Source organism: Gavia stellata, chromosome 4 (assembly GCF_030936135.1).
Source record: "Gavia stellata isolate bGavSte3 chromosome 4, bGavSte3.hap2, whole genome shotgun sequence".
NCBI classification, from domain to species: Eukaryota; Metazoa; Chordata; class Aves; order Gaviiformes; family Gaviidae; genus Gavia; species Gavia stellata.
Window position 1 is genome coordinate 85,314,345 of NC_082597.1, and position 25,537 is coordinate 85,339,881.

General features: G+C 39.9%; 1 protein-coding gene across 1 annotated transcript in view; it reads left to right on the top strand.

Annotated features, from left to right (window-relative positions):
• Window positions 1–25,537, top strand: part of CRACR2A (calcium release activated channel regulator 2A) — a 53,537-nt gene that overhangs the window by 25,083 nt on the left and 2,917 nt on the right. Inside the window, exons 7-15 of the mRNA XM_059816735.1 lie at window positions 3,853–4,040; window positions 6,041–6,112; window positions 8,403–8,448; window positions 9,276–9,367; window positions 10,765–11,089; window positions 15,993–16,206; window positions 18,648–18,729; window positions 20,371–20,485; window positions 22,174–22,275. Of these exons, the coding sequence (XP_059672718.1) occupies window positions 3,853–4,040; window positions 6,041–6,112; window positions 8,403–8,448; window positions 9,276–9,367; window positions 10,765–11,089; window positions 15,993–16,206; window positions 18,648–18,729; window positions 20,371–20,485; window positions 22,174–22,275 (1,236 nt within the window). The remainder of the gene's footprint in view (window positions 1–3,852; window positions 4,041–6,040; window positions 6,113–8,402; window positions 8,449–9,275; window positions 9,368–10,764; window positions 11,090–15,992; window positions 16,207–18,647; window positions 18,730–20,370; window positions 20,486–22,173; window positions 22,276–25,537) is intronic.

Sequence of the window (25,537 nt, forward strand, 5' to 3'; positions counted from 1 at the left end):
GGAGACAAACCTCTAGCTTACTATAATTATGCAGGTTTAGCTGATGAGGATATAGGACTGAACTAAAAGGCCATTACATAATTGAAATCAGCTGCCTGATGTTAATTACCTTTGTTCAGTACCGCTGTGAACCAGAACAGATGTGGTTTTATGCAGGCTGTTCACCACATTGCAGCACTACAGGGAAATAATCTATGCTTTGCAGATATCTGGGGGGGCACAAAAATCAGGCATTTTTAGTCTGAAGCTAACTGCAAAAATATAAGAAATTACTGTAGTTTTGTAATTATTATATTTTAATATTCTCCTTTTCCGGCTGGTGGTGGTTTTTTTTTTTTGGTTTTTTTTTTTTTTTTGCTTTAAAGCTATGTTTAAACCTTAGTTATCAACCTTTTCCTGTGGTTCTCTAAAATATCTGTGTTCTAAAATTGGCATAGTAACCACAGAAGCTATTCAAAGGCTTACACTCAATTTTAAGCCTGGTCTAATCAAGTAATGCAGGCAGCAGTATCAGGAAGTTTTATCTAATGATTATTGTCTACGTTGCCTATTGTCTGCTATTGCTTATCTTGGAGAACATAAAAAAATGTTGGCGTTATTAGCATTATTTTTTATCTAATTTTATGTTTTCCTTTTCTATTCATTGCATTGTTCATTATTAATGGTATTACTGTGTTTTCTATTTTATTTGTAATTTCTATTATTTATCACTTCCCCTCTCCCTTATGAATTTGCATGAGTCTCAACAAGGGTGTTTTTGAAGGGCAGGGTCTTCATAGTGCCATAAAACTTAACCTATCTCATTTTATTTTTATGGAAAGGAGGCTGTGTTGGACAAAGGCATTTCACTACTTCTAATGATGCGATGAGTGGGATAATTTTATTCAAATGATTGATGGTATTTGAAACTTTTGTCATTCAACCAGCTGATTGGTACCCATTGTCAATCTTAGACGCAATATTTGATTTTTTTTTTTCTGGTGTAGCAGCCTATCCTGTTTATTTGAATGCTTAACTCAGTGTAGTTAAAGGCAGTATTTTGTACATATATTTTTCTAATTGCTAATGATCGACTCTGAGAGTGACTCTCATCTTTCCTCAGATCTGTTTTTATAATACTATAACCCCACTTATTTTTTGGTATTAGTCTTCATTCACCTAGCTATCAGTGTGTGCTAGGTTAGCTTCCACCTGTCTAATGTTTGCCTTATCCAGAGAGTGCTCTGTCACTTTTGCCGCCTCCTCTTGCATAGAAATATACTTTGATAATTAAATCTATTGTTGCAGACAGTAATGGTAGCTTGGTTTAATTAATTCCATGCTTGGTTATATGAGAGAACCTCTTGGGAGTAATACAAATGCTTTTTTCCAAACTTCATTAATAAGTCTTTTTCTTTTCTTTCTTTTTTTTTTTTTTTTTTTTAAATACAATGTAATTATTCCTGTGAAATTATTATCAAAAATGTGAAAGGGAACCTCCAGCCAGGATGAGTTTGGTGTCAGTTCTGCCGATTTAGCCAGAGGCAGTCTCCCTTTATGTGGGTCTTCTGCCTGGTGTGACTGAAAGACTGATCTGATTCCATGTTGACTGGCCTTCTGTAGGCCAAGGTTCCCTTGGCTAGGCCTTTTTGCTGGCTACCATGATCTTGAATTGTCAGCTTGCTCTACGTGGCTTAGATGAAGCACAAGATATTCTCAATAGTGTTCCTCAAGGGATGCGTGATGGCATGTCTCAGAAGGAGGTGCTGGGGACAGAGGATGTCCAGCATAACATCTAGGGCACAGAATCTTGTCTTAGGGGAAGAAAGTAGGTGTGGCCCAGGTAAAATGCAGGAGAGTTGCTGGGCTTCTCACATAAAATGATGGGTTTTGTGCTGGTGACAGCCACTGAAGAGCATGATCTTGGGATTCTGAGTGAGAGATCCATGAGAACATGGATCAGTAGCACTCAAAAATGTAAATCAAGTGATAGGATTGTTAAGAAAGCCACAATGAACAAAATAATCCACAGCCTTATAACACTGTATAAATGTTTCATCTTTCACGCGCACCTGAAATAAATAGGAAAAAACCAAGGGACTGCATGGAGACTGCTTAATGTATGTGTCTTTGAGGGACAACAATAGCTGTCCTCAGCAACAGTTTGTTTGTGTTGGACAATCTCAGCTCTTTACTCAATTTTAAACTTGTGAGTTTTTCGTCCCTTTTTTGTCAAAAAAGAGACTATACACCATCAGCTACTGTGTCTTTGCTTGACCTGTAGTAATTGGTTAATTCTCTCTGCTTCCTAGATTTTCTTAAACATGACTGTGGTCCATGAGTCTTTCCCAATCAATTTTCATCTGCCTGATGACCGTGGGAGCCAATTTGTAGCACCAGGATTCATAGCAATTATTTCTAACATCAGTACCTATGATTCTGGGAGCTGATGATGGCTACCATTGCAGTTACATTTCCAGGCCAGTCTCTGTGTAAGTTTTCAGATGGCCATAGTATTCTGTAAGTGGGATTTCTGCCTGCAATTTGTTGCTCTTTAGCTTTTTGAAAGTTCATCTTTGTGTGATCACTTTTTCCTTCTCCCAAAACCACTCCTCTGGATAGGAAAGTCTTGTCTTCTAGTACCTGAAGCATCTGGTCTTTTACTTAGAATAGGTAACTTCATTCTGTCAAGGGCTGGAAACAGTACTCAGGAACTGAAGTGATCTATCAATGTAAACCAACATTGCTCAGCAGTAATTTGATGCTCAGCTAGTCGGTGTTCCATATGAACTGCGAGCCTGCTGAGGCTACGGTTCAGCAATACGTTAAGCTGGTGCTCCTGCTGAGATAAGTGCTCCTACTCTACTCTTGTTCCTGACCTTTCACAATCCCAGCTAGAAAGTATTTTCTGCTTTTGTTTTGAACGTGGGCCTTAAGGTTGCATTCAAAACCAAGACTAGAACAACAGCAGTGCTGTGGAGTGTGAACAGACTGGCAGAGCTGGGTAAGGAGAGGTTTTGGGTTGGGTGAGCTCTACTGGTTGGGGTGTGCAAAATGAGAGTTCTAACAAAATTCTCTGTTGTGTCTCAGATCTGGAGGATTGAACTGGTATCATTGTAATGCTCCTAGTATGTTTTACATCCCTTAAAATGCATACTGGGGAGAAAAAAAAAGCTTTTGTATCTTCAGGTCAGCAGTGCCATCCCTAATATGAAGTGGACCAATTTTAGTCAGCTTAACTTCTGCTCTGTCATCTTAATTTGCTCAGTTAGCCAGGGAGAAGCAGGTGGACCTTCTTTACATACCACAAACCACTGTCATCTGCTGTTACCTGTTTCACAGGGAAGGTGTATCTTTTCTTTGTATATACTTTGGAGCGTGAATATAAAAGTGAATAAAAATGCTCTAAATTCACACTTCTCAGCATATTTAGCTGAGATGGCAGAAAGGTTACTGCTTGTTGATATCACTGGGGATGGGAAGGTTTATCAGCTATGACATTTAAATCTAACAGTTTTCTGGCAGAACTCTGAATTGCTCTGTGTAGGCCTTGTCATTGTGGGAAGTTGTCTAAAATAGCAGTTGTGAGTGTCAACTAAGTACTGCTAATCTGGTCTGTAAACACCTTTTTTTGTGGTTTGTCCTGGTGCATTTTTGAACTTGATGAAATTCAGTCATAGAGTGGAATGGCTTTGTCTTTGTGTACGGTAATTATATCTGTACACAGAGCAGTGGAAGAGCACCATATGTGTTTTATTCATATGTTGGCTTTGATAGAAATAGTTTCCCTATTCAACTAACCTCTAAGATTTGAATTGAAAGCCTCAAAACTAAGATGCCTTAGTTAGTTGTAATACTTTTCTTCCATCCCAGTTAGAGCAGCAATGTACAGAACTTCTCAGTGGGAAAGAAGAAACCAAAGAAGAGAACACCAAGCTGAAGCTGACTAACCAGGAGCTGCTGAGAGACCTGGAGAGAACATCTCACGAACTAAGCCTGGCTCAACAACAGTTACAGGTGCTTCAGGAGGAGGCATCAAGACTACATGAGGAGAAGGAAATGTAAGTCTCCAGCTGCAGTGGTTCTAGTGCATTTGCTTAGTGTGCCAGTGAGACTCCTTCTCCGGGTGTTCAGTGCTGTGATTTAAGTTTCTGTCATAAGCAGAAAGCACCAGCAAAACCAAGTGCAGTTCTAGTCATTTTCCCCCAAGTAATTCAGCATGTTTTCTGTAGCATATCTGGCTTCTACAGAATCTTTTGCTACTTCAAAATGTCAGTGTTCTCCCACCTCTCACCCCCCATTTGTTGAGGGTGTTTGGAATTAAAAATCAGTTTAATTGGTTAAAAAGTTTGTGTTAGTTTTGAAATATCAGTGGGATTCCTTACAGAAATTACAGTTGTGGCACATGATGCTTCATCCTCCTCAAAGCTCAGTCCATCTGAAACTTGCTTCTCAGAATGTACTCAGGCTATGAGGCGGCTAGGATGTGCTTCTTTTCTTCATCAAAAGCAAGTCGAGTACATAATTTCTGACCAAGGAGCCTGGCTTGCGAGATAAAACATAGCTTATGCACCTAAATCACAATTCACACGAGGTCTTAGGGTGATCCAGAACCATCATTCTGGGGCTTCCAGTTCAAATGTTTTGGATTTCAGATTCTGACTCTGAATTAAAAAATATTTTTCAAGAAGAAATATGTACAATTCATATTTTGAGGGATAGAAATGGCCTTCAAGTGACAGATCAATCTACCTGTCTTGCTCCAGCCTTCTGCACAAAGCAAAATTTGCATTACCCTGAAGCTGTAATTGGCAGAAATGTTCGCTGAAGTCCATTTAATGGACGATAGTTTTAAAAAAACACTCGGGGATCTGTAAAACCCTCTTGTTGCCGATGGAGAGCACATGGATGCCAGACTGTGGTGCATATCTTGCCAGACTCTATATATTTCAGCAATGAACTACGTAACTCAGAGCTGTTTGGCATATTTCAGGATAGAGCAGAATATTAGATCAAATGTCATATTCTTTTTCTGTTAAGCTTTGTGCCAAACTCTACTTAGTTGTTACTAATTTATTTTTTCTTGAGGGTATAGACAATGAACTTTGATAAATGATTGTTAAAGAACGGCCACTGCATTAAGAACACTAATTTTAGGTTTGCATGTTTGATGTGTGTTTTGGAAGTAGAGAGTAGAAGTATTCCTCCTCAAGATGGTTTGTTTCCTCTTCAAGGCCTCTCTTTTCAGATCCAGAGCAAAGACTGTGGAATGATCTGGTTTTAAAGCTACAAAGGAAATCTGCACAGTGGTCAGACTGCTGAGTAATACTACTGCATTTACAAAGCACTTTGGATTCAATAATGTTTTATGGAATTAGAGCTCAGCCCTACTCAACTGCACCTGCAGTGTTGCTTTAAACATCTGTATCAGTCTGGTAAGACCGGAGCTGTTGAAGCAGGTGTAATGTTCAGACTGTGCACAGGAAGAACTTGAGGCTTCACTGAAAGGCAAAAAACATTTAAGGCCAGACACCGAGTTGCATTAAGTCAAAGTAAATGGTGTAAATCTACTGTAAAGATCTGAAACGTTGTGTCCAATGTTTAAGGCTGCATAACTGTTAAAGTCAGGAACTGAAAAGAAATTGTAGGAATGCAGATGTGTGAGCCTGACACACGGTTCCAGCAGCAGGATAAACTCTAATTTTGGATAAAATGTTACATGGTCTTCAGTGGCCATGAGTGAGAAGGATTTTAGCAGTATGTCTTCTCTGAATGATGCAAGTGCCAGTATCAGCGTATATTAAGCTCTCTGGATTAAGACATTATAAAGCTTTTTTTTTTTTTAAAAGAACCTCTACTCCTTCCTCTGCTAACTCAAACTGCTGTGGTACTGTGGGCCTTATACTGAATAAACTTTTTAAAAATTAGTAACCATTCATGCAAATAAAGTCTACAGGTTTGGAGAAGCTGAAGTCTTAAATGTGGTTACTCCTAGGGGGAAGCATTTTAGCAGTGTTGTTACCATTGTTAGAAGAATTTTAGTTATTTCTTTTCATTACAGGGAAGTGTATCGAGTGACAGAAACCTTACAGAGAGAGAAGTCGGGACTTCTGAAGCAGCTGGATTTTTTAAGGTAGTGCAGACCTTACATTCAAGAACTTCTTGCATCATGCTAAGGAGTTGCATTGAGGATGAAATTATGTTGGGGTACGTACTGGGTGTAGGTGTCCAGGTGTTGGCAGTGGGGTGCTGCAGGGGCGGCCTCGTGCCAGAGAGGAGAGGCCGGGGCTGCCCCGTGCCAAACGCAGCTGATTCCAGCAGGCTCCAGTGGATCCACCGCAGGGCACAGCTGAGCCCCTCAGCCAAGCTGGGGGCACCTCTGGAAAGCCTGTGTGAGAAAGGGTAGAAAACACTGCGCAGCAATTGAGAGAGAGGAGTAAGAAAAAAATGTATGAGAAACAGCCCTGCAGACACCCAGGTCAGTGAAGAAGGAGGGGCAGGAGGTGCTCCAGGTGCCGGAGCAGAGATTCCCAGGCGGCCTGCGCAGAGCCCACGCAGGAGCAGGTTCCTGGCAGGAGCTACAGCCCATGGAGAGGAGCCCATGCAGGAACAGTTCCTCCCATGGGAGGAACTGCGGCCCACGGGGGACCCACACTGGAGCAGTCTGTTCCTGAAGGACTGTGCCCCATGGAAAGGATCCACACTGGCGCAGTTTGTGAAGGACTGTAACCTGTGGGAGGGAACCCACACTGGAGCGAGGGAAAAGTGTGAGGAGGAAGGAGCAGCAGAGAGGAGCTGTTATGGACTGACCACAACCCCCCTATTCCCCATCCCCCTGCGCCGCTCAGGGTTGGGAAGGAGGTAGAAGAGTCTAGAGTGCAGGAGCGAAGTTGAGCCTGGGAAGAAAGGGAGGTGGGGAGAAGGTGATTTTAGTTTTGTCTTTGTTTCTCATCATCCTACAGTTGAGTCTGTTTTGTCTGTGATGGTAGTTGGTAAGCCATCTTCCTGTCTTTACCTTGACCCACAAGCATTCCCATCTTACCTTCTTCCCCTGTCCTGTTGAGGAGGGGGAGTGAGAGAGCAGCTGGGCATGTATCTGGCAGCCATCAAGGTCAGCCCACCACAGGATAATGACACAAAAGATAGTAAAAATGGTCCCGTTCTCGCACACAGTAGAAGGCAGTACACATGAAAGATTTGCTTTGTTTTGGCATTTTGGTATTGTAGGACAATCTCTGTTCCAAAAGGCAAATGTAAAACAAAACAATGGTGAACTGTTCTAAGCTGGTTCTGTGGTAGAAGCCTGGCCGCAGGAGGCTTGAGGCTTACTAAAAGGCTCTGTTGTTTCTAAAGTGATGGGAGTACAGCCAAAACAAAGATTCGTTCCCCAAAAGAATATACGTAAGATGATATCAAAATATAGTTAGCAAATTTTCTCTGTAACATTTCTGTATTGATAGACTTCAAAGTTTGGAGTTGTGTTCAGGCAATTGTAACCCTCTTTCTAATATGCGGCAATGTTAGTTTTTGTTTGCTCAATGGCAAGTTTGCATGGGCTATAGACTGTGCTTGCCTGTAGGCTTTCCTTCACTGCATTTCCTTCAGGAGGCCTCATTTTAAAGTTACCTAAAAAGCTCCCATGCTTGAGGAAAGGCTCTTACTTTGCAGTGTGTTTCCCATAGGCCACTCCATGTGGTGTGATCTTGCCTGCTGCTGGTAGTGGGGCCATAGATAGAAACATCTGACAGCAGAGGTTGCTTCTGTTCACCAAAGCTGTAATGGCTGCTCAGTCTCTTTTGTGGCCAGGCCAGCAATAGATGGAGATGATGAATGATGTACTAAGCAGGTATATTGTCAGATCCGATCAGAGCTGGCTGATTGCTTGGAGTCTCCATTTCTTGACATTTTCATCTCTTCCGCGTAATGAATAGAAGATGGATGTTTTCTTAGGGAGACTTTTCCGTGGCAGCCACAACTGTAGCCCTCAGAGGGTCATAACTGGCCTTCACAGCTGTCACCAGATGAGTAAGAGGTAGTGTTCATTACACCCTCTCCACATTAAGAAGTCATCTTTACTGTGAAAAGCTTTAAACATTTACTTTAGAGTAAATGAAGGCATATTGACCAGAACGGATTTCTATGTGTTAAGGCATTTGTTTTGATAAACTGCAGAATGAGGGCCAGATGCCAGCAGGCTTTAATCAGCATAGCCCTGCTGGAGATTCGGTGGCCCAGACAGGGAACTGGCTGTGGTGAGAATATAAATAAAGCATGATTAAGGGTGAAGATATGCCAAATTAAAGTGCATTTGTCTTGCCTTTTGCACTGCCAGCTGTCCGGTCTGTCTGTTAGTGTTGAGCAGAAAAGTCAGCAGTTCTAAATACTTGGACTCAGTGTTTCCTTTATTTGTGTTCTCTTTGCAGGGAGAGGAACAAACATCTCAAAGATGAACGTGACATATTTTTACAGGTAAACAACTATTATTTTCAAACCCAGTGTTGAGCAAACACATACCAGAACAGCCTCAAAAGAAGGGGATCAGAAGGCTGTGCAGGAGAAAGACTCTTGTGCTACTTAAATCTTGCCCCATTCTTAATTTATATCATCTTTTTTCTCACTTGAGGATAAGATTTTTAAATTTGCTGAACAATTTTAAGAGCTATATTTTTAGAATTATAAAGTTGGAGCTATCTTGAGAGTGATGAATGTATTTTATAAGAAGCTAAGGATGCAATCATGAGAGGACGAAATAGCCTAAAAATTGAACAATTAAATTGTGTTAATCTGTTCAGTCAAGAGTAGCTAATATCCTGAAATGTTTGTACAACAGTACAATATCTGAGTACCCAAATCAGTACCTGAATACCTATTGGTACTGGGAAAGAGCAGATCACATTACCTTTTAATCGAGCAGCAAAGAATGGGCCCCTAAGAAGTTCCAGAAGTACCCTGGCTTAAAAAGAATAAGGCCACTTAGTTTACACTTGTTTGTGTTCTTATTCCTACAAGAAGCTGCTAGTGTAAATCACCATATATCTATTGACTTCATTTCATGACATTATGCTGTTTTATTGTGGTCCACTTAGTTTACAAAGAAGATGAATTCTTGCAGGATCTGGAGTTTCCATGTTCTGATTGTTTATCAATCAGGATTTTGAAGCATTTATACTGCTAGGATTTTTTTCTACAATTTTTTCTTTCATATTCATTGTATTATGTAAGCATTAGGAATGAAGGCAGTTAATTTTAATGAACAACGGGAGTAAACTAGTAAGAAGTATTCTGTATTTCTGCAGAAATGCAAAACAAGTGTTCCAAAAGCCAGCTGGAAGCAAAGATCAGGGTCTGTCATTGGGAAATACATAGAGGGCAAGGTGCTGCCTAACAGGTAAGAACTTTTTTTCATGTGTTCCCTGTTCGAGTACGATGAGGTTTATAGAAAGATGATGTGGAATGTTTTCATTCTGATACCTTTGGACTTTTCAAAGCATGTATTTCTAAAGTGTCTGTCACTGTAAGATTACTGTGCTCTTTAAGAAATTTGGAAATAAAGAGTCAAATTTTCACGTAAAACAAGTGTACTGTCTGCAAAGGCAAGAGACTTCCCCATTGTGGATAAGTATATGCTGGGAGGCACAAAAGCTTGCTCATTACCCTGTGTTGATGTGGTACGATGACCTTGGTAACTCCCTGAAAGAGTATACCTCCTCCCCTCCCTCCTCCCCTCTCATCGTAGAGGGTAGCAGTCCTGTTGTAAAGTATAGGATGTGGAACTAGTAAACCATGGAGAATTTAATTCTCAACTATGGGGTTGTAAACTTGAAATCAACAGGAACAAGACGGTCATTTCAGTGAGACACTAGCATATTTCCTTTGAGACAACAGGAGCTGGAAAGAAGACTCCTATTTCACTATGAAATGGCAGCTAAGACAATGTCCCTGCAGGCACAGGGTCATGAGCTGTAAGGAGGGAAAGCTTTCAGAAGCACAGTTTAGTAAGTTCAGTACTGAGAAGTGGAGTATAATTGGCAAAAGCAATTATGGCACAAAAATCATAGAAAAAATTAGGTGGGAAGGACCTCTGATGTCTCTAGTCCAATCTCCTGCTCAAACAGGAGTAACTCCAAAGCTAGATGAGGTTGCTCAGGGTCTTGTTCAGTTGTTTTTTTGAACATCTGGATGGAGGTCCCACAGCCTCTTTGGGCATCTGTTCCCTTGCTGCACCAGTCTCATGAAGAAATTTTGTTGCCTGTATCAAGTCAGCATTTCTCTTATTGCAGATTGCATCTGTGGTCATTGCACACATCTGAGAAGACTCTGGATCTATTTTATCTACACTCCCCCTTCTGCTGAATCCCCACTTAGCCTTTTTTTCATCCATATTAAACAAACCCACCTCCCTCCTACCTGCTAAAGAGAGAATTAGATTACACATAGAAAGGGTCTGGGTTGGGGGATTGTTTTATTCTTCCGGAATACAGGGGGGAGGGGAGTAGGAAATCACAGTAGAAAAATTTACTTTAGGTGTTCCATGAGGATAGAAATGAGGCTAATCTTACATTTTGTATTCTGGTTCAGGTTTTCCCTGTAAGTTTTTCACTTTCCCCATGATGCTTATAATTATCAAGCACGCTATATATATACACACATTATATGATGAGCTGACTTTTCAGTAGACTTTGTAGTAAAAAACATGGGAGATTAAGTTCAGTTACACTAGAATAAAACAATAGGAATCCAGGTCCAATATATTTTTGTGATGTACTTAATTTTTTCTCTGTCTAGCCATTCATTTGAAGAAGATGATGTTTTCAGTAACTCAAAGAGAAGGAATTCTGCTGGACTGAATGGAATTCTCTCAGTAGAGCCTGATGCTGGAGCCACTGGTGGTATGTCTAAAGCACCACATCTCCAAAGAATAATATCAATTGAGGAAGATCACCTACCCCAGCTTCTTGACAGGCTGGTTGATAAGCAGCTGAACAGATGGACTGGAGAAGATGGCACTACTTCTTCTGAGATGGAAAGGGATAAGAAAAACACAGAACCATCAACGGAACACTCACCGTCATCTAGAGAGCAGCCCGTAGGGAAGGAAGCACTGCCAAATGTAAGGGGGCAAAGGGGACCTCACCTTGAGTATTACTTTAGGTATTGTGTGAGTTCTGGGCCCCACCATTTAAGAAGGATGTGAATGTCCTTGAATGTGGCCAGAGGAGGGCTACAAAGCTTGCGGCAGGGCTGGAAGGCATGTCCTGTGAGGAGCGGCCAAGGACTCCGGGTTTGCCTAGTTTGGAGAAAAGGAGGCTGAGGGACGACCTCATTGCTCTCTCCAGCTTCCTGAGGACGGAAGAAATGGAGAGGGAAGTGCTGGTCTCTTCTCCCCGGGATCCAGTGACAGGATGCGTGGGAGTGGTTCAAAGTGTTTGAGTGGTTCAAGAGGCATTTTGACAATGCCCTTAATATGCGTTAACTTTTGGGCAGCCCTGAATTGGTCAGGCAGGTGGACTAAACTGTTCTGTTCTGTTCTGTTCTGTTCTATTCTATTCTATTCTATTCTATTCTATTCTATTCTATTCTATTCTATTCTATTTCTATTTCTATTCTATTCTACTCTATTCTAAAGGACCTTGGAAAACATGAAATAGTTTTGAAGGGTAATGCGTTATTCTTAGAATCTAAAATTATTTCATTTTCTGTTTTTAAGTTAAAGCATGACAAATTAAGCCATTGCATGAAGAGGGAGATGGAAATATACTGCAGATAAATGTTGAAGGTGCAAAGAAGGGAGACTCAACCTAAAGGAGTGGTAACTGCAGACAATGTGTGCAGAGACTTATGTCTGAAGGACTGTTTAGGAAAAGTGAAGTTAAGCCTTGTAACAGATGACACAAGAAGATCCACTGAAAGGTAGCAATTGTCTAAAAAAAAAAGCAACTCTTTTTTTGAAAAGTTGGAGGTTTTTTTGCCAAAAAGTGACTTTTCTCATATTCTGATACTTTTGAGTCAGCTTTGGTAGCTGTTACACTATCTGAGAAATAACGAGAACAAATATCTTTACTTTTTAATTATTGTTTCAGACGACTTTTAATTAGCAACTTGAAATACAGATTACTTTTTTTTCAGCTCTAGCTTGTACGTGCATGTTCCCAATGAATTACCCATGCAGTAATAGTCATTAAAACAATATGCTGGAAGGTACATTTCTTTGGAGTCTAAAGTCCTTCTTGCACTGCTATTGCTTCAGAGCTAGCTGTGGTTGTTTTCTAATTTTAGTATCATTGTTAAGTCTTACTCATTTTTAGTTTCTTGAAGTACATATTAAAAAGATTAAAGTGTAGGAAAAATAGGTATGCTTGGTCATAATTATATAGTTCTTTTAGAAGAAGCAAGCATATCTTAAAAATTATGATAAAATTATGCCATGGTTACATAATAACTTCTAAGTGGTACATTTTAATAAAAAGTCTAGGGCACAGAACAGAGCTTCATCCTTTGAAATTATTTAATCAATGCATACTTTTTGCTTGCTATATGACTTACTTCGTGTCACATTTTCGAAGTATAGCATCATTGGACTTCAGCGCAGCAAAAGCCAGGTAGGTCAGCGAGGGCAGCGAGGATAAACCTGTCCTACCTGCTCTGTTTTGGCAGCCATGCCCCTTGCAAATACATCCTCTCAGCTGGGTAGGAACTGGGCATTCCCTCAGATCTTGTTTCTTATAATTTATTTTTTTTCCCAAAAACAATTGAGAGCAAGCAGGGAGGGGGGAGAAGAAACCTTAAAATGTCTCCTGCCTGGTTGTTGAAAACATTTTGTTTCAGTATCTGAAGAAACATTGTGAGGGTAAACAAGAAGTTCATTTCCAAAGGCCACTTAGAACTGGGAATTCAGGGGGTTTTTTCTATGAAATGTCAGTGCCTTAGCCCAGCCCTTGGTTTGGGTTGGGTTTTTGCTTGTTTTTTTAAATTTAGTTTAAAAAAACCACAGCAGAATACTCCTTTCTGATAAACTGTCTGTCCACACAGCACTGACATGTGTGCATGGTCCTGCATGGTCCTCTTGGCCTGCTGACTAGGCCTGCCAACGACTATTCCATCGATAGCATTCCATTGCTTAGGGCAGTCTCTAGGCTGTGTGACTGTCTGACCACTGCCACTTTGTGTGCTTCGTCTCCTTCCATACACCAGCTGTAGTTTGATGAATTTCTTATACAACTTTGCGTTTCCTAAATGATGGGTCTTGGGATCACTACTTTTTGACCATGAGATTTAGACATCAGAAGTGATCTTGTTCTATACAGTGCTCGCACACTGATTCCCTCTCCTGACAGCATGCCTGGGCTAGGAGGAGTGGTATTCAATTAGTAAGTGTTCTCAGGGCAGCTCTGCATATAATCCTCACCTGGAGCTGAGGAAAACTTCAGGAAAAGGTAACTCCCTGCTTGCTGCATCATGAGTTATGAGGTGTGAGTCTCAGTGCCATATGTCAACTAGACTGTCTTCTGCAGCCAGTCCTTCTTTCCCCTCATGTCTTGCTGCTCAAAGGATCTGCAGTATAAAAAGGAGTGTAGAAATACTTGTGCAAAGGAGGCAGAATGATTCCATGCAGTTGTTACGTATGTAGCTCACTCAGGTATGAAGTCTTGTCATTCTCTGTTTTGCACTAGGAAGATGAAGAATCTGAGACAACCTGTATTTTTCAATTCGTCACCATTTGTGTTCCTGTAGTCTACATGGCTTTCTATTACTGCATTCCATGATCTCATTGCTTACTCTACTGAACTCAGGCTCCTAGCTGCTGGCAGTAAGCCTTCCTATTCACCATACATTCAGAGTCATTTAGCTGCTAATCCTTTATGACCTACTGCATCTTATAGACAAGTAGAACCAATGTAAATTTTTTCTCCTTTTAGAAATGAACAAGTCCATTTCCATCCTGTGGAAGGTGACTTCTGAAAGTGTCTAAGAATTTGCAGCAGTACATGAGGCCAGCAACTGCTCTTTTGTTAACAGTCAGGTAGAACATTTTTCTGAGTGGCTATGAAGATGAAGCTGCAGTTAGCATAAGCAGAAATGTGATTGGGAAAACACCTGAAGGAACCATAATGGAAATTAAAGCAAGATTTTCTGTCCAAAACCTCTGCCTGAGATGCAATTCCTCTCCCCTCTGTTCTTTCAATATGGAATATGAACCACTATGTTTATACCTGCCATCTTCCACATTTGTGTTAAATTGCACAAAAGGTAGGTATGTTACTTGAGCTGGCTACTGTTGTAGGAAGGCAACTCAAAAGACACATCCTGGGAAGACTTTTTCAGACTGCATTGTAAACTAAAGTAAATTTACATCCCATTCTATTATCCCATCAGCATTTTGTTGTAGCAGACTATGGTCATTCCTTAGTATAGTGTTCACATGCAGTTTTAGAATCAAGTTTGATTATCAGGGTTATTTTCATGAGTGGACTTGATACATCTCAATGAAAAACGACTGCCTGTTATGTTGGGAGTTGAGCTGAAGGCCTCTGGTGTCTTTGAGTCTTAGTGCTACTGAGGTGTGTATGACCACCACGGACAAGGTATTTCAAGTCATGTAGTCCAGTTACGGTTCTCAGAAGCACTGTGAAAATGGTGCCAAGCTGATGATTGTATGTTAACTTGTTTTATTTCCCAGAGCACGCAGACTAATAAGCTGGGAATGTTTTTCAGCAGAACTGAAAATGGGCTTTATATAGATGTGTGTGTAATACTAGCAGTCTATAGTTGCACTGGAGTTTGGGATTTTAATAGAAAAGAAGACGTGAACAATGAGATAAGAAATCTCTGTATAGTTGTAACGGGTTATTAGCCCAGCTCATGAAAGAGACATGTATTTTTGCCCCCAAAATTTACAGCAGTGACTGAATTTTTTTCATAGAAGGAAGACAGCAGTTCGAGTTTTTATTTATTTTTTTCCCCATCAAGTGCAGCTCTCTATTGTTTCTGCTTCTTTCTGTAGGGCTTCAATATATTTGTAGAAAACATTTGCAAGGCCAGACTTCAATGTCCTATTCAAAGGACTATTGGGCAGTGAGTTCAGTTCTGATGTCTTCTTGAAGTCAGCAGTCTCAGGGATTCTGTACCTCAGGTGCCTGGCAGAGGGCCTTCCCTCCTCTCCTCTCCCTCCTCACAACCCCTGCCCCAAGAACCCAATGCCAGGAGCATCCATGATCTTGTCCCCTTCTGCAGCATTAAGAAGAAACTTGCTATCTCCCTCTTCCTCCCCCACCTTTGCACAAGATAGGAGAAGAGGCACCCCCTGCAAACCTGTGCTACAGTGTTCTTTCCTAAGCAACTCCTGATCTGCATACAAAGGTCTTGGCAATAATGACCTACTTGACAGAGGATATAAATATCCTGTCCAGCATCCACATAGCTTATCCTGCAGTAAGCAGGACATGGGTAGGCAGAACAAATTGTTCTTTCTGCTTAAAAAACTAAATGACAGAAACATAACTGAATGTTTACAGCCTGATTAACTGGGTCTGATTCTCTCTGTCTCTTTCCCCCACGCCTCTGCCTGAAATGTTAAACAGATGTAGAAGTGCAGTAATTCCATGGGAGCTCTTGGCTCAACAGTAGTAGCAGAGAGAAGAATCTGGTGATAGATGGCATAAGCCAAAAAATTATGGCTTTGCGTCTGTTATCTAGGTGAAGATGTGCTGTTTCCTCTGTGCCATTGGTATAGGATGAAACTACTGAGCAGAGCTGTGTGAAGTTTTATGAGGTTTGATTTGCAGGGGTGAACATAAACTGTGTTCTTTTGGCAATTTTATGCATTTTTTCAATGCAGTCTCAGGTCAAGGTTCATATTCTATATACTTCCAGAGCTCAGGCCAATTCACTGCACTTCAAATGATCTGGAATGATGCATGGCAAACATCTGAAATGCTGAGTTATTTTAAGAAACGGAATATTGCTTTATGAGTAATGGAGAACATAATAGGATAAAAATCTCTTTCCCATCTCAGTTAGCTTTCAAGATAAGGCAAATTGGAGAGGCAACAGGATTTATAGAACAGTTGGAGACTAATGTTTGCTCTTACTTGAAGGAGGAGAGAATAAACTCTGTCCCAGAGCGCTTATTCAAGATTGTTTTTGTGGGCAATTCAAGTGTTGGAAAGACTTCATTCTTAAGGCGATTTTGTGAAGATCGTTTTTTCCCAGGCACAGCTGCTACTGTAGGTAAGTTTAAGAAACATTATTACTATTATTATTTTTGTTCCAACAGTACTTAGCATCTTCTACTGAGATCAGGCCGTGTGTTATAAAACAGAAATGTACAGATGTTGTAAAAGCCGTTATCCAAAAGGAGAGTGAGTTCTCCTAAACTGGGAAGCAGATAATTAATGGAGAGGTTTCAGAGTAGATTCTGTACTGAAATCCTGGCAGCACTGAAATAAATCAGAAAAATCCTGTTGATTTCAGTGAAGCTAGAATTTCCTTGTAGATCTCACTGTTCTGAAACAGATATCCTGTCCTCTGGACTGCACTGTTCTAACCATCCCACCTCCATACCGCATCTCTATCCTTCTAAGTAATCTGATTTTGTTTGAAAGAGAAAGTAGAATATCTGAATTACGTTTGAAGATTTAGCATTATACTAAGCACCAAAGAAATATGTTTTCAAAGCCAAACATTTCAAAGCCTATGTTGACCTTACATTGCGTGAAGTTGTAAACCAAACTTTCAAAAGTCAGACACATAATCAAGGTACAGAAACTTAAGTATAGGTTATTGCAGTGCAGCTGAGTTACTGTAAATGACTAGATTCATTATACTTATTCTGTATTTAGGCCTTACTTATTCTGCAGCATATATGAAATAAAACTTGTTCACAATAAAATGTATTTAAATTAATGGATTTGTCTTGCATTTGTGAACAATCTAAGAACATTCAGGTGAGCAGCTGCTGTAGCTCCCTTAACTTATGGCATAGATAAAGACACCCAAGTTTAAATTTCTACTGGTGTGCTGGGTGTCTAAGATCACACTAGAGTCAGGGAAGATCTTGGCATATGGATTTAAATTCATTTTGGCACTATAAGCTATTTCACCTGGCCTTCAGCTGCTGCTTTGGAAGAGAGAAGGCCTCCTGGGTGTCCTGCCAGATTGAAACAGACATTTTGAATTACCCCATGGCACCTCAGGTAGCACTAGGTGCCTGTGAGCAAACAGCTGAATTCTACCCCACCATCTTCTCCAATCAATCCACTCAGAGGAGCCTAGGGACCAATTAATCTGACCCTTGATTCCTGCTTCAGGGTGACCTTAGTAATTTCCTAGGCTCCTGGTTCTTCATTGACTAGATCTTCATTAACTGTAATGGGAGCTTAGATGCCTGTACGTTGTCTACATTTAAGAGTCCGGTGCTATGTCCTGTCCATGTTGTCTTGTAAATGTGTGATCTGCTTCTCTAGACTCTGAGGTCTTACGCAGTTTGTGCAATTGTCTGGAGCTTCCAGAGGAAAAGCACAGGAATGTATCTGACCTTTTCATCTTTTGGCTGGTCATCCAGTGTTCTTGCAAATGCAATGGCAAGAAAGTATTTGTCATAGCTTTGATTTAGTCTTCACCTCAATGAGTTTCACAGATGTGGACTATGGCTGGCAAGATACAGACAGTTGAAAAGTCAAGTGAACAACCTGGAGAAGAGTGTTCTCATTGAATTTCTACAGAATAGCTCAAATTTCTTCCCTTGAGATATAAGCAATGGATATATCCTCCATCCAGATTTCTTAATTGGCCATTGAAGGAATGTGGGCTTGGATGCTTCTTCATAAATGCCAGTGGTAAAAATCCCATTGATGTGGAAAATGGCCCCAAAGAAACTGTTGATGACCTACTGAGGTCCTTTCCAACCTGAATTATTCTATGATTCTGTGATTCTATGATACAGTACAATGTGATACAAGAAAGTGCAGGTTGTCATTAGGAGGAGGCAGTGACTGCTTAATATTTAAGACTCTAATTACTGTTATAAATATCCAGAAGATACTTATACCATCAGAAGTTAGGGAAACTGGGAGACGATTAATTTAAAATTTTAGATAAATTAATTTTTGTCTCACTTCCATTTAGCCACATAAAAATTAGGGGACTAACTTAACTGTAGTCAGCTCATCTTCTGCAGTCTGAAGAAGGGAGGAAGTTCTCCTCATATTAATTCCGTCTATCTTCAGCATTTATCTTAGGTTCCACTGTCCCCTTAGTGTGGTGCCTTGTGTTTTTCCACTAACTGTAGAAGGTGCCTATGTGACTAGCTCAGACTAAATGCTGACATTTCAGAAAACTGAAGTTATACAGCTTGAATTCCAGGCTAAATGGCTTAGACTGCTGTGGACTGTCAAATGGACCCTTGACTCACGTACCCTAATTTGGAAAGTTACTTATTTTATAGCTTTTACAAAATTCAACTATTCTGTTACCATTGAGTATTTCATTACTGAAGAACTTCTGGCAAATAAATCTCTTGTTGTTCTCTGATAGTTAGAGACTATGGACAAAATTTTTAATGTAGTATCTATCTTGTTACCTTTCTGGAATTGATGCTCTTTGCTGGATCAGGTTTTCAAAGATCAAACTGAGCATATAAAGAGACAACCTACCTTGTATTTCTGTTATAGGTGTGGATTACAATGTGAAAACCATCACAGTAGATAATACCCGGGTAGCCCTGCAACTCTGGGACACTGCTGGCCAGGAACGGTGAGAAACATTCTGTTGCGGTTTAACCCTGGTAGTCAGCTAAGCACCCCACAGCTGCTTGCTCACTCCCCTATCCAGTGGGATGGGGGAGAGAATCGGAAGGGTGGAAGTGAGAAAACTCATCAGTTGAAATAAAGACAGTTTAATAATTAAAAAAACCCACCAAACCCACCACCAACAAAGAAACAATGAAGAGGAAAAGAAACAGAACCAAGAAAAACAAGTCATGCAAAAGAAACCAGTTGCTCACCACCGACCGATCGATGCCCAGGCAGTCCCTGAGCAGCTGCAGCCTCAGCGAACCTCTCTCCCCTCTGCAGTTTTATTGCTGAGCATGACATCATATGGTGTGGAATATCCCTTTGGTCAGTTGGGGTCAGCTGTCCCAGCTGTATCCCCTCCCAACTTCTTGTGCACCCCCAGCCTACTCACTGGCAGGGCGGTCCGAGAAGCAGAAAAGGCCTTGACACTGTGTAAACAATGTTGAGCAGTAATTAAAATGGTGCGTTACCAGCACTGTTTTCATCACAAATCCAAAACATAGCCTCGTACAAGCTAGTATGATGAAATTTAACTCTATCCCAGCCAAAACTGGTACACATTCTAAGGTTTTGCTTCCTTGAATCATCTGTTTGAAGATTAGTAAACATGAACCTAATCCTGCTTCTCAGGAGAGGAACAAATTTAGGAGTATTCCTAATAGAGCTGGTGAATTCACAGTGTATATCCTTCCCTAGAAGCAATAACGTGCTGATTTGGTGCTCTGTCCATTGAAAAACTGTCAATCTGTAAGAGATTCTTATTAAAGCTCTTAAAAGTTTAGTACCACACAATTTCTTTAGGAGGAAGGCGGATTTTAAAATGTACCTCAAGTTATTTCTAAAACAGAAAATGCCTTAACAGTTAAAAAAAGAGGGTTTTTTTCACCAAAACAATCCCATTGTAGTTGAAGATCTCCAAGTTTTTGTAAGGTTTCAGTGGTAATTTCCTTCCCCATCTCCTCACCTATTGTGTCATTTTCTATTACAAAAAGCAAGCATGATAATGATGATCTACATTTTCTACAGGAACCTTGGGAAAAAAGCCCCAAACAGAAATCTAGCTAGCTTTAGGCAGAGCACTTTGTGAGGGGGAAATTTCCGCTCCAAGCTTAAAATGAAAGAGGATGGGAGAAGGTGAGCTATGCAACTGATCATCCAGATTAACCCAGAATCAGTTGAAGAAGGCAGAGGGAACTTTTCCAAACACTTTCTTTCAAAAAATATTTTTTTGCAAAGAATTTATTTGCTGTTGCAGTAATTTGGGGTAGTAGTGTTCTCCGTGAGTCTTCTGCTGAATGTGAAAAGGGGTCTGATAATTCAGGAAGAATGGGACTGCTTACTACAATTCATAATAAGCCTCACCTTTCAAACAGGATCTGCAATGAAGACCAGTATCACAGCTTCTCCTAGTTTATGGAATTTTATAATACATATGTAAACCAAATTAACAGGGGTTTAACCCTTACTAAGACTAGACGATTAGAAGAAACTGTATGGCAACTTCTTCCTTTGTGGGGGCGGGAATTACTATAAAATTTTACTTATATTGTCAGATTGCTACTTCTGCTGAAGAGAGCTATAAACAGGTTCTTACTTGTAGGTACCGAAGTATTACCAAGCAGTTTTTCAGAAAAGCTGATGGTGTCATTGTGATGTATGATATAACAGCAAAAGACACATTCACAGCTGTCAAGCAGTGGCTGATAAGCATCGAGGTAACATGACATAACTTTAAATCTAAACTCTGGCATCATTATTCTCTACCTTCTTCTGGACAGGGAGTGTTAGCAGGGCAAAGCACAGAGAGCAGCATGTTTCTTGTCTTGTCACAATTACATTTTCGTTAGTGATTTTGGTCTGCACAGTTACCAGTAAAGCCGTTTTTAGAATCTCCATGTCTATGAAAATAATCACAGTTCCAGGGTTTTAAGGACTTAAAATGAGTGGTGGGGAAAGCCCAGCATGAAGTCCTCTGATTTCTCATAAAGGTTATCTAGCTGACGGCTCCCACTGGATCACCACTAGCACTGGGAGGTGCTTTAGATCAGTGATGGTGGTCTGATGATCACTGATCATTAGTAGCAGTTTGACAACCAAGTATGTAGCTCACGGGAAAACGACTGTGTTGAGAACATAAGCCATAAACTTAAAGCTATAGTAGCTACATTAGTGCTATAAAACTGTCTCATGCTAGACAGTTCAGTTTCCTGGGGATCATCCTTTCAACCACATGAAAACAAAATCATAGCCCATGCCACTGAGTGGCTTCCGTTAATTAAAAATTCTCTTTTTTTCTCTTGGTATACCTCTGTAGCTCATAGACAACATATTGAGAGTGCAAGCAGCTGAATTTGCTTGTGGCCAAAAGAAAAAATAAAAATAAACCAGGCTGCTGCATAAAGGACTGAGTCGCTAGAGAGAACAAACTGTGACTTCCTATTTGCTCACTATTGCAGAGTCTTGCTACTGAAAAAGTAGGGGACAAATTGGTATGTGAAGATCCTTTAGTCTGATTTTACTGGGCATGTGTTCTAGTATAAGACACTGTTTTCCGTAATGGCCAATGCGTGGCTTTGCAAGTTGAAATTAGGACTCATGCATTCAAATGTTTCCAAACAGGCATGGTTATTCCTCATCTGAGTAGCTCTACTGAAGTAATAGTAGCATGGATTTTGTAAGAACAGGCCCTTATTAAATATATGATCTTAACAAATTGGTGATTGTTATAAATCAGTATCGTTAAAGCTAGAGGAGAATTCCAGATTTTGATCCAGAAAAATCAAATATTGCAGTCAAAATCTTTTTCAAAGCTGTAATAGTTCACTCATCTTTACTGACTAATTTTGTTTGCTACAAACTATTGCTAAGTTGAAGACATACGGCCAAGTCCATTTACTGCTGCGGCGTTCAGCCTGCTTTATGAATGTACTCATTGTGAAAATTCTAACCATTTTCAGAATGAATTTTGATTCGTCCCCTTCTATGTATTTTTGGGGCCTATTCTGAGTATCTGTCCTCTACTTTATGTAATTTATTTGGCATAATTGTACCCAGAGGTTGTAATTATTTTCCTGTCGATGTTATTAGAAAAGCAGTGGCTATAAACACGCAATGTCAGAGCCTGTGTAGCATGCTAGTTTTCTCTCTCCCATTTTAATATCAACTCTGATGAGTTTCTGTGCTGTTATTAAAAAATGTCAAGTTAGTGCAATCTCTAGCATTCTGTCTTTTTCGTGCCTTTTATCCAACTTTAATTCCTGACATGTTTGTAAGTAAAGTGGCAAATACCTGGCTCATACATGATGTTGCAGTGTGACATTTGTTAGATTTTATCCTCTTGATCTGTGATTTTTTTTTTTTTTTAATACAGTGCCTTAGTTGATATTTATTCTTTGCTCTGCAGGAGACGACTGGGGAGAATGTACCTGTGCTTTTGTTGGGTAATAAAACTGATAATGAAAAGGAACGTGAGGTCCCAATGGGAAAGGGAGAGCATCTCGCTAAGGTACTGAAGGGAACCGCTTACAAAACTTGAGGGTGAAGATTTTAAAATGGAGTCTGAATGTGTCTAAATTCATAGAAACACAGATTCGTTTTAATCAGACAAGTATTTTTAAGGATTAGGAACCCCATCACACTCATCAGTTCAGCTCTCAGTGATGTAAGTGCTGATAATTATAGTAGTTAGAAGACTGTCTAGAAGAAAAAAACAAAAAGTGAGTGGTGCAAAAAATATTTAAGAATTTACTCTCATTGTCTCTCCTCTCTCTCTCCCCGCCTCTCTTTTTCAGTGTTCTCTTTCTCCCTTCTCTTTTTCTCTCTCTTTTTTCTCTCTTTTCTCTGTGGATGGATTCTTAACAGAGAGAGAATTTGGGGACCTTTTCTCCCTCCTACATCCTGTAAAACCACAGAAGACCATCTGTTACTCCCATGGTAGGAGTAGAAAACATGTTTACTTTTAGTAACTTTCCATCAAGGAGATAAAATAAGTAGAGTTAACAGTCTGCGTCTACCAGAGCACTGGTGAACCATGGGCCATAATTTAAGCAGTAAGGGACTGCAAATAGCAGATAATTTTTTATATTATTGTGTACCATGCCCATCAATTTTTCTTTTGAATCTCTCTATACAGTGCATATAGTTTGAACACCAATGCCTCCAGAATATTCATTTATTTAGAAATAAGTCATCCCAATATTCCTAAGAAATTAACTGGGTTGGTAGGAATTTACCTAAATTAAACAAAGTGCTGGATTTCACGTATGTACTTGTTTCTCCTTTGAAAATATATTTATGGCTCTGCTTGCTGGTAACCAAAAAGGATATTTTCAAAATCTCAAATGCAGCTGAATTGCTCTTGGTTTATATGAAAGATTGCTGATAGACACCGCTCTATAACTGAAAGAATTAGGGCCAGATCTCTTTTTATTTTATTTTGATTATTCATACAGCCTTTTACAAGCGTGCCTCTGTATTCAGGTTTGTGTCCATTATTTTGTTTTTATTGGGGCCTCAAAATTCATCCCTCAAAGGTTCTCCATTTAGGAAATCTGCTTTATGTTCTTGTATGCATGGAAATGCAGATAGTTTTGAGACCCTGGAGGCTAGGAGGGACTCCAGGGTGTAACATTTGACTCCTTCTGTGAAAAAACGAATGACACAAATGCTAAATGGACAGAGTAGGTGTCTTACGTGTCATTTAGCTCTCTTAAAAAAACTGTATTAGTAAAACAAAGATGAATCATTCTAATATATAGAACTCACAGCCCACCAGGCCATTAATTCTAACATGTCATGCAAGAAAATAAAATGTTTTGCATAAGTAAAACAAAGAAAGTTGTCAAATTAAAGATGGTTATAATCAAATGAATGGATCTGAATGACTCATTTGAATGCTTGAATGTGCTGCCTGAGGTAGCTAAGGGAAGGAATGATTAATGACAATGGATTAGTTGACAAGCGGGGTAGATATTATTAAATTATAACAATTTGCTTGCTGAGCTAATAATAACCATGAATTTTAATGAAATATTAATTCTTGCTAAATAGACATGTAATTCCTATGAAACCACATACCACTGTCTCTATTAGTGAATGCAACTGAGTTACTTATTTTCTGAATAATCCCATGAATTACTCACAAATGGCCCAAAATACATGGGACTAGATGCTGAGCTGATACAAATACGTATAGCCATATTTGGTGAAAACAACCCTGAACCTGTTCTCATGCAAAAAACCAGATTAGCTTGTTGACCCTGAAGTCCAACAGTTTTTATGGACTGTTTCAAGGTCTCACAGGATCAGATCGCTCTTACATAGTTTTTTCTATAGTCAGGGAGGAATGTGTACTTTCAGAGGGCATTCCAACCCAGCTGTATTAACTCTTGCTTTGCTTCAGTCCCACATCTTACAAGTCTGTCTACTACAAACTCGGTCAGAAACCCAAGGGCTCCCATTATAATGCACATGTCACATCGTAACTTCTTTGCAAGACAGGCAGCACAGTTCATTATCAAAAGGAAGAATGGCCACCTGAAGGGAGTCCTTTCAATTCCTTGCCATTTGAGAAGCCTGGGAGTAGCAGTGGGTGTGTGATACCCTGGGAAAAGGGGAATAGAATGAGGGTAGGGATTCTGGAAGGCATCACAGGGAACAACAAGGCTGTGATGAAGCTGATGTGTAGTTGGATCAATTAAAGAGTAAACATGATGGTAAGGAGAATTTTGCAGTATTGACTTTGCAGGGAGAAACAGCAGACACAAACCAAAATGTTCACATGCAGTACAAGAATGACCTGATGGAAAACATCTAAAACTCTCTTGATAGAGCTACTGGGAGTATAAAGAAAGAGAGAAAGAAAAATAGAAGAGAAAAAAAAAAGGCAAGTCCATTTGACTTTTTTAGCAGAGGATCCAGAAGGAAAACTCCATTTAACAAATTTCTGTTTAGCTTAGCTTGATCCACTGATCAAGAGTTCATATGAGTACAGCAACAATACAGAGGGTATTCAGATCATATTGTGAGCATCCAGGAACAGCCAATGTTCTATTTGAGTGAATTAGTGTAACCATTGCCAATTATTTAAATAAAATGGCTTATGATACAGCTGCTGCTCAGGCATTCAGGCAGCATGATTTTCCTTTGGCCCTGCACAGACTTCCTGAATGATCTTAAATGGGTCAATAAATCCTTCTCTATCTCTGTTCCTCAACTATAAAATAAGATAATAATGCCTTTTTCTGCCTTGACTTTGCAGCTATGTATGCTTCATGGGATGAGGACTGTTACTGTGTGTTCATACAGTGTCTCCTTTATCAACCTGTCAGTGCCATTGTTATACAAATACTGCTAATGAGGGAGCTATTCTTCTCAGAGTGATACTGCTTTACAGGACTGAAATTGCCCAACTCCCTCTGGTAATCATTCATTTTCCTCCCTGTTCTTTAGATGTCTGCTGATTTGTAACTTTTTAAAATTAAGTAATTGCCAGTGGTCTTCCAGGTTCAATAGCTAATTCCTGGATGGAGATGGATGACATTTCCTGGCTTATTATATTATGTGTCCTGCCTTCTGCTACTTTGTTCTCGTTGTGTATGCTATCAATTAAAGTTTCCTCCCTAATTCAAAGGAATGACACTTTGCATTTCCAGGCTGGCTCAACCTCCAGAGAAGGACCTGTTTGCCAGACTGACAGAAATAAGCAATTCATGTCGATTGAGTTTAAATTGTTATCTTTCACCAATAAGAATTTGCCCTACGCATGG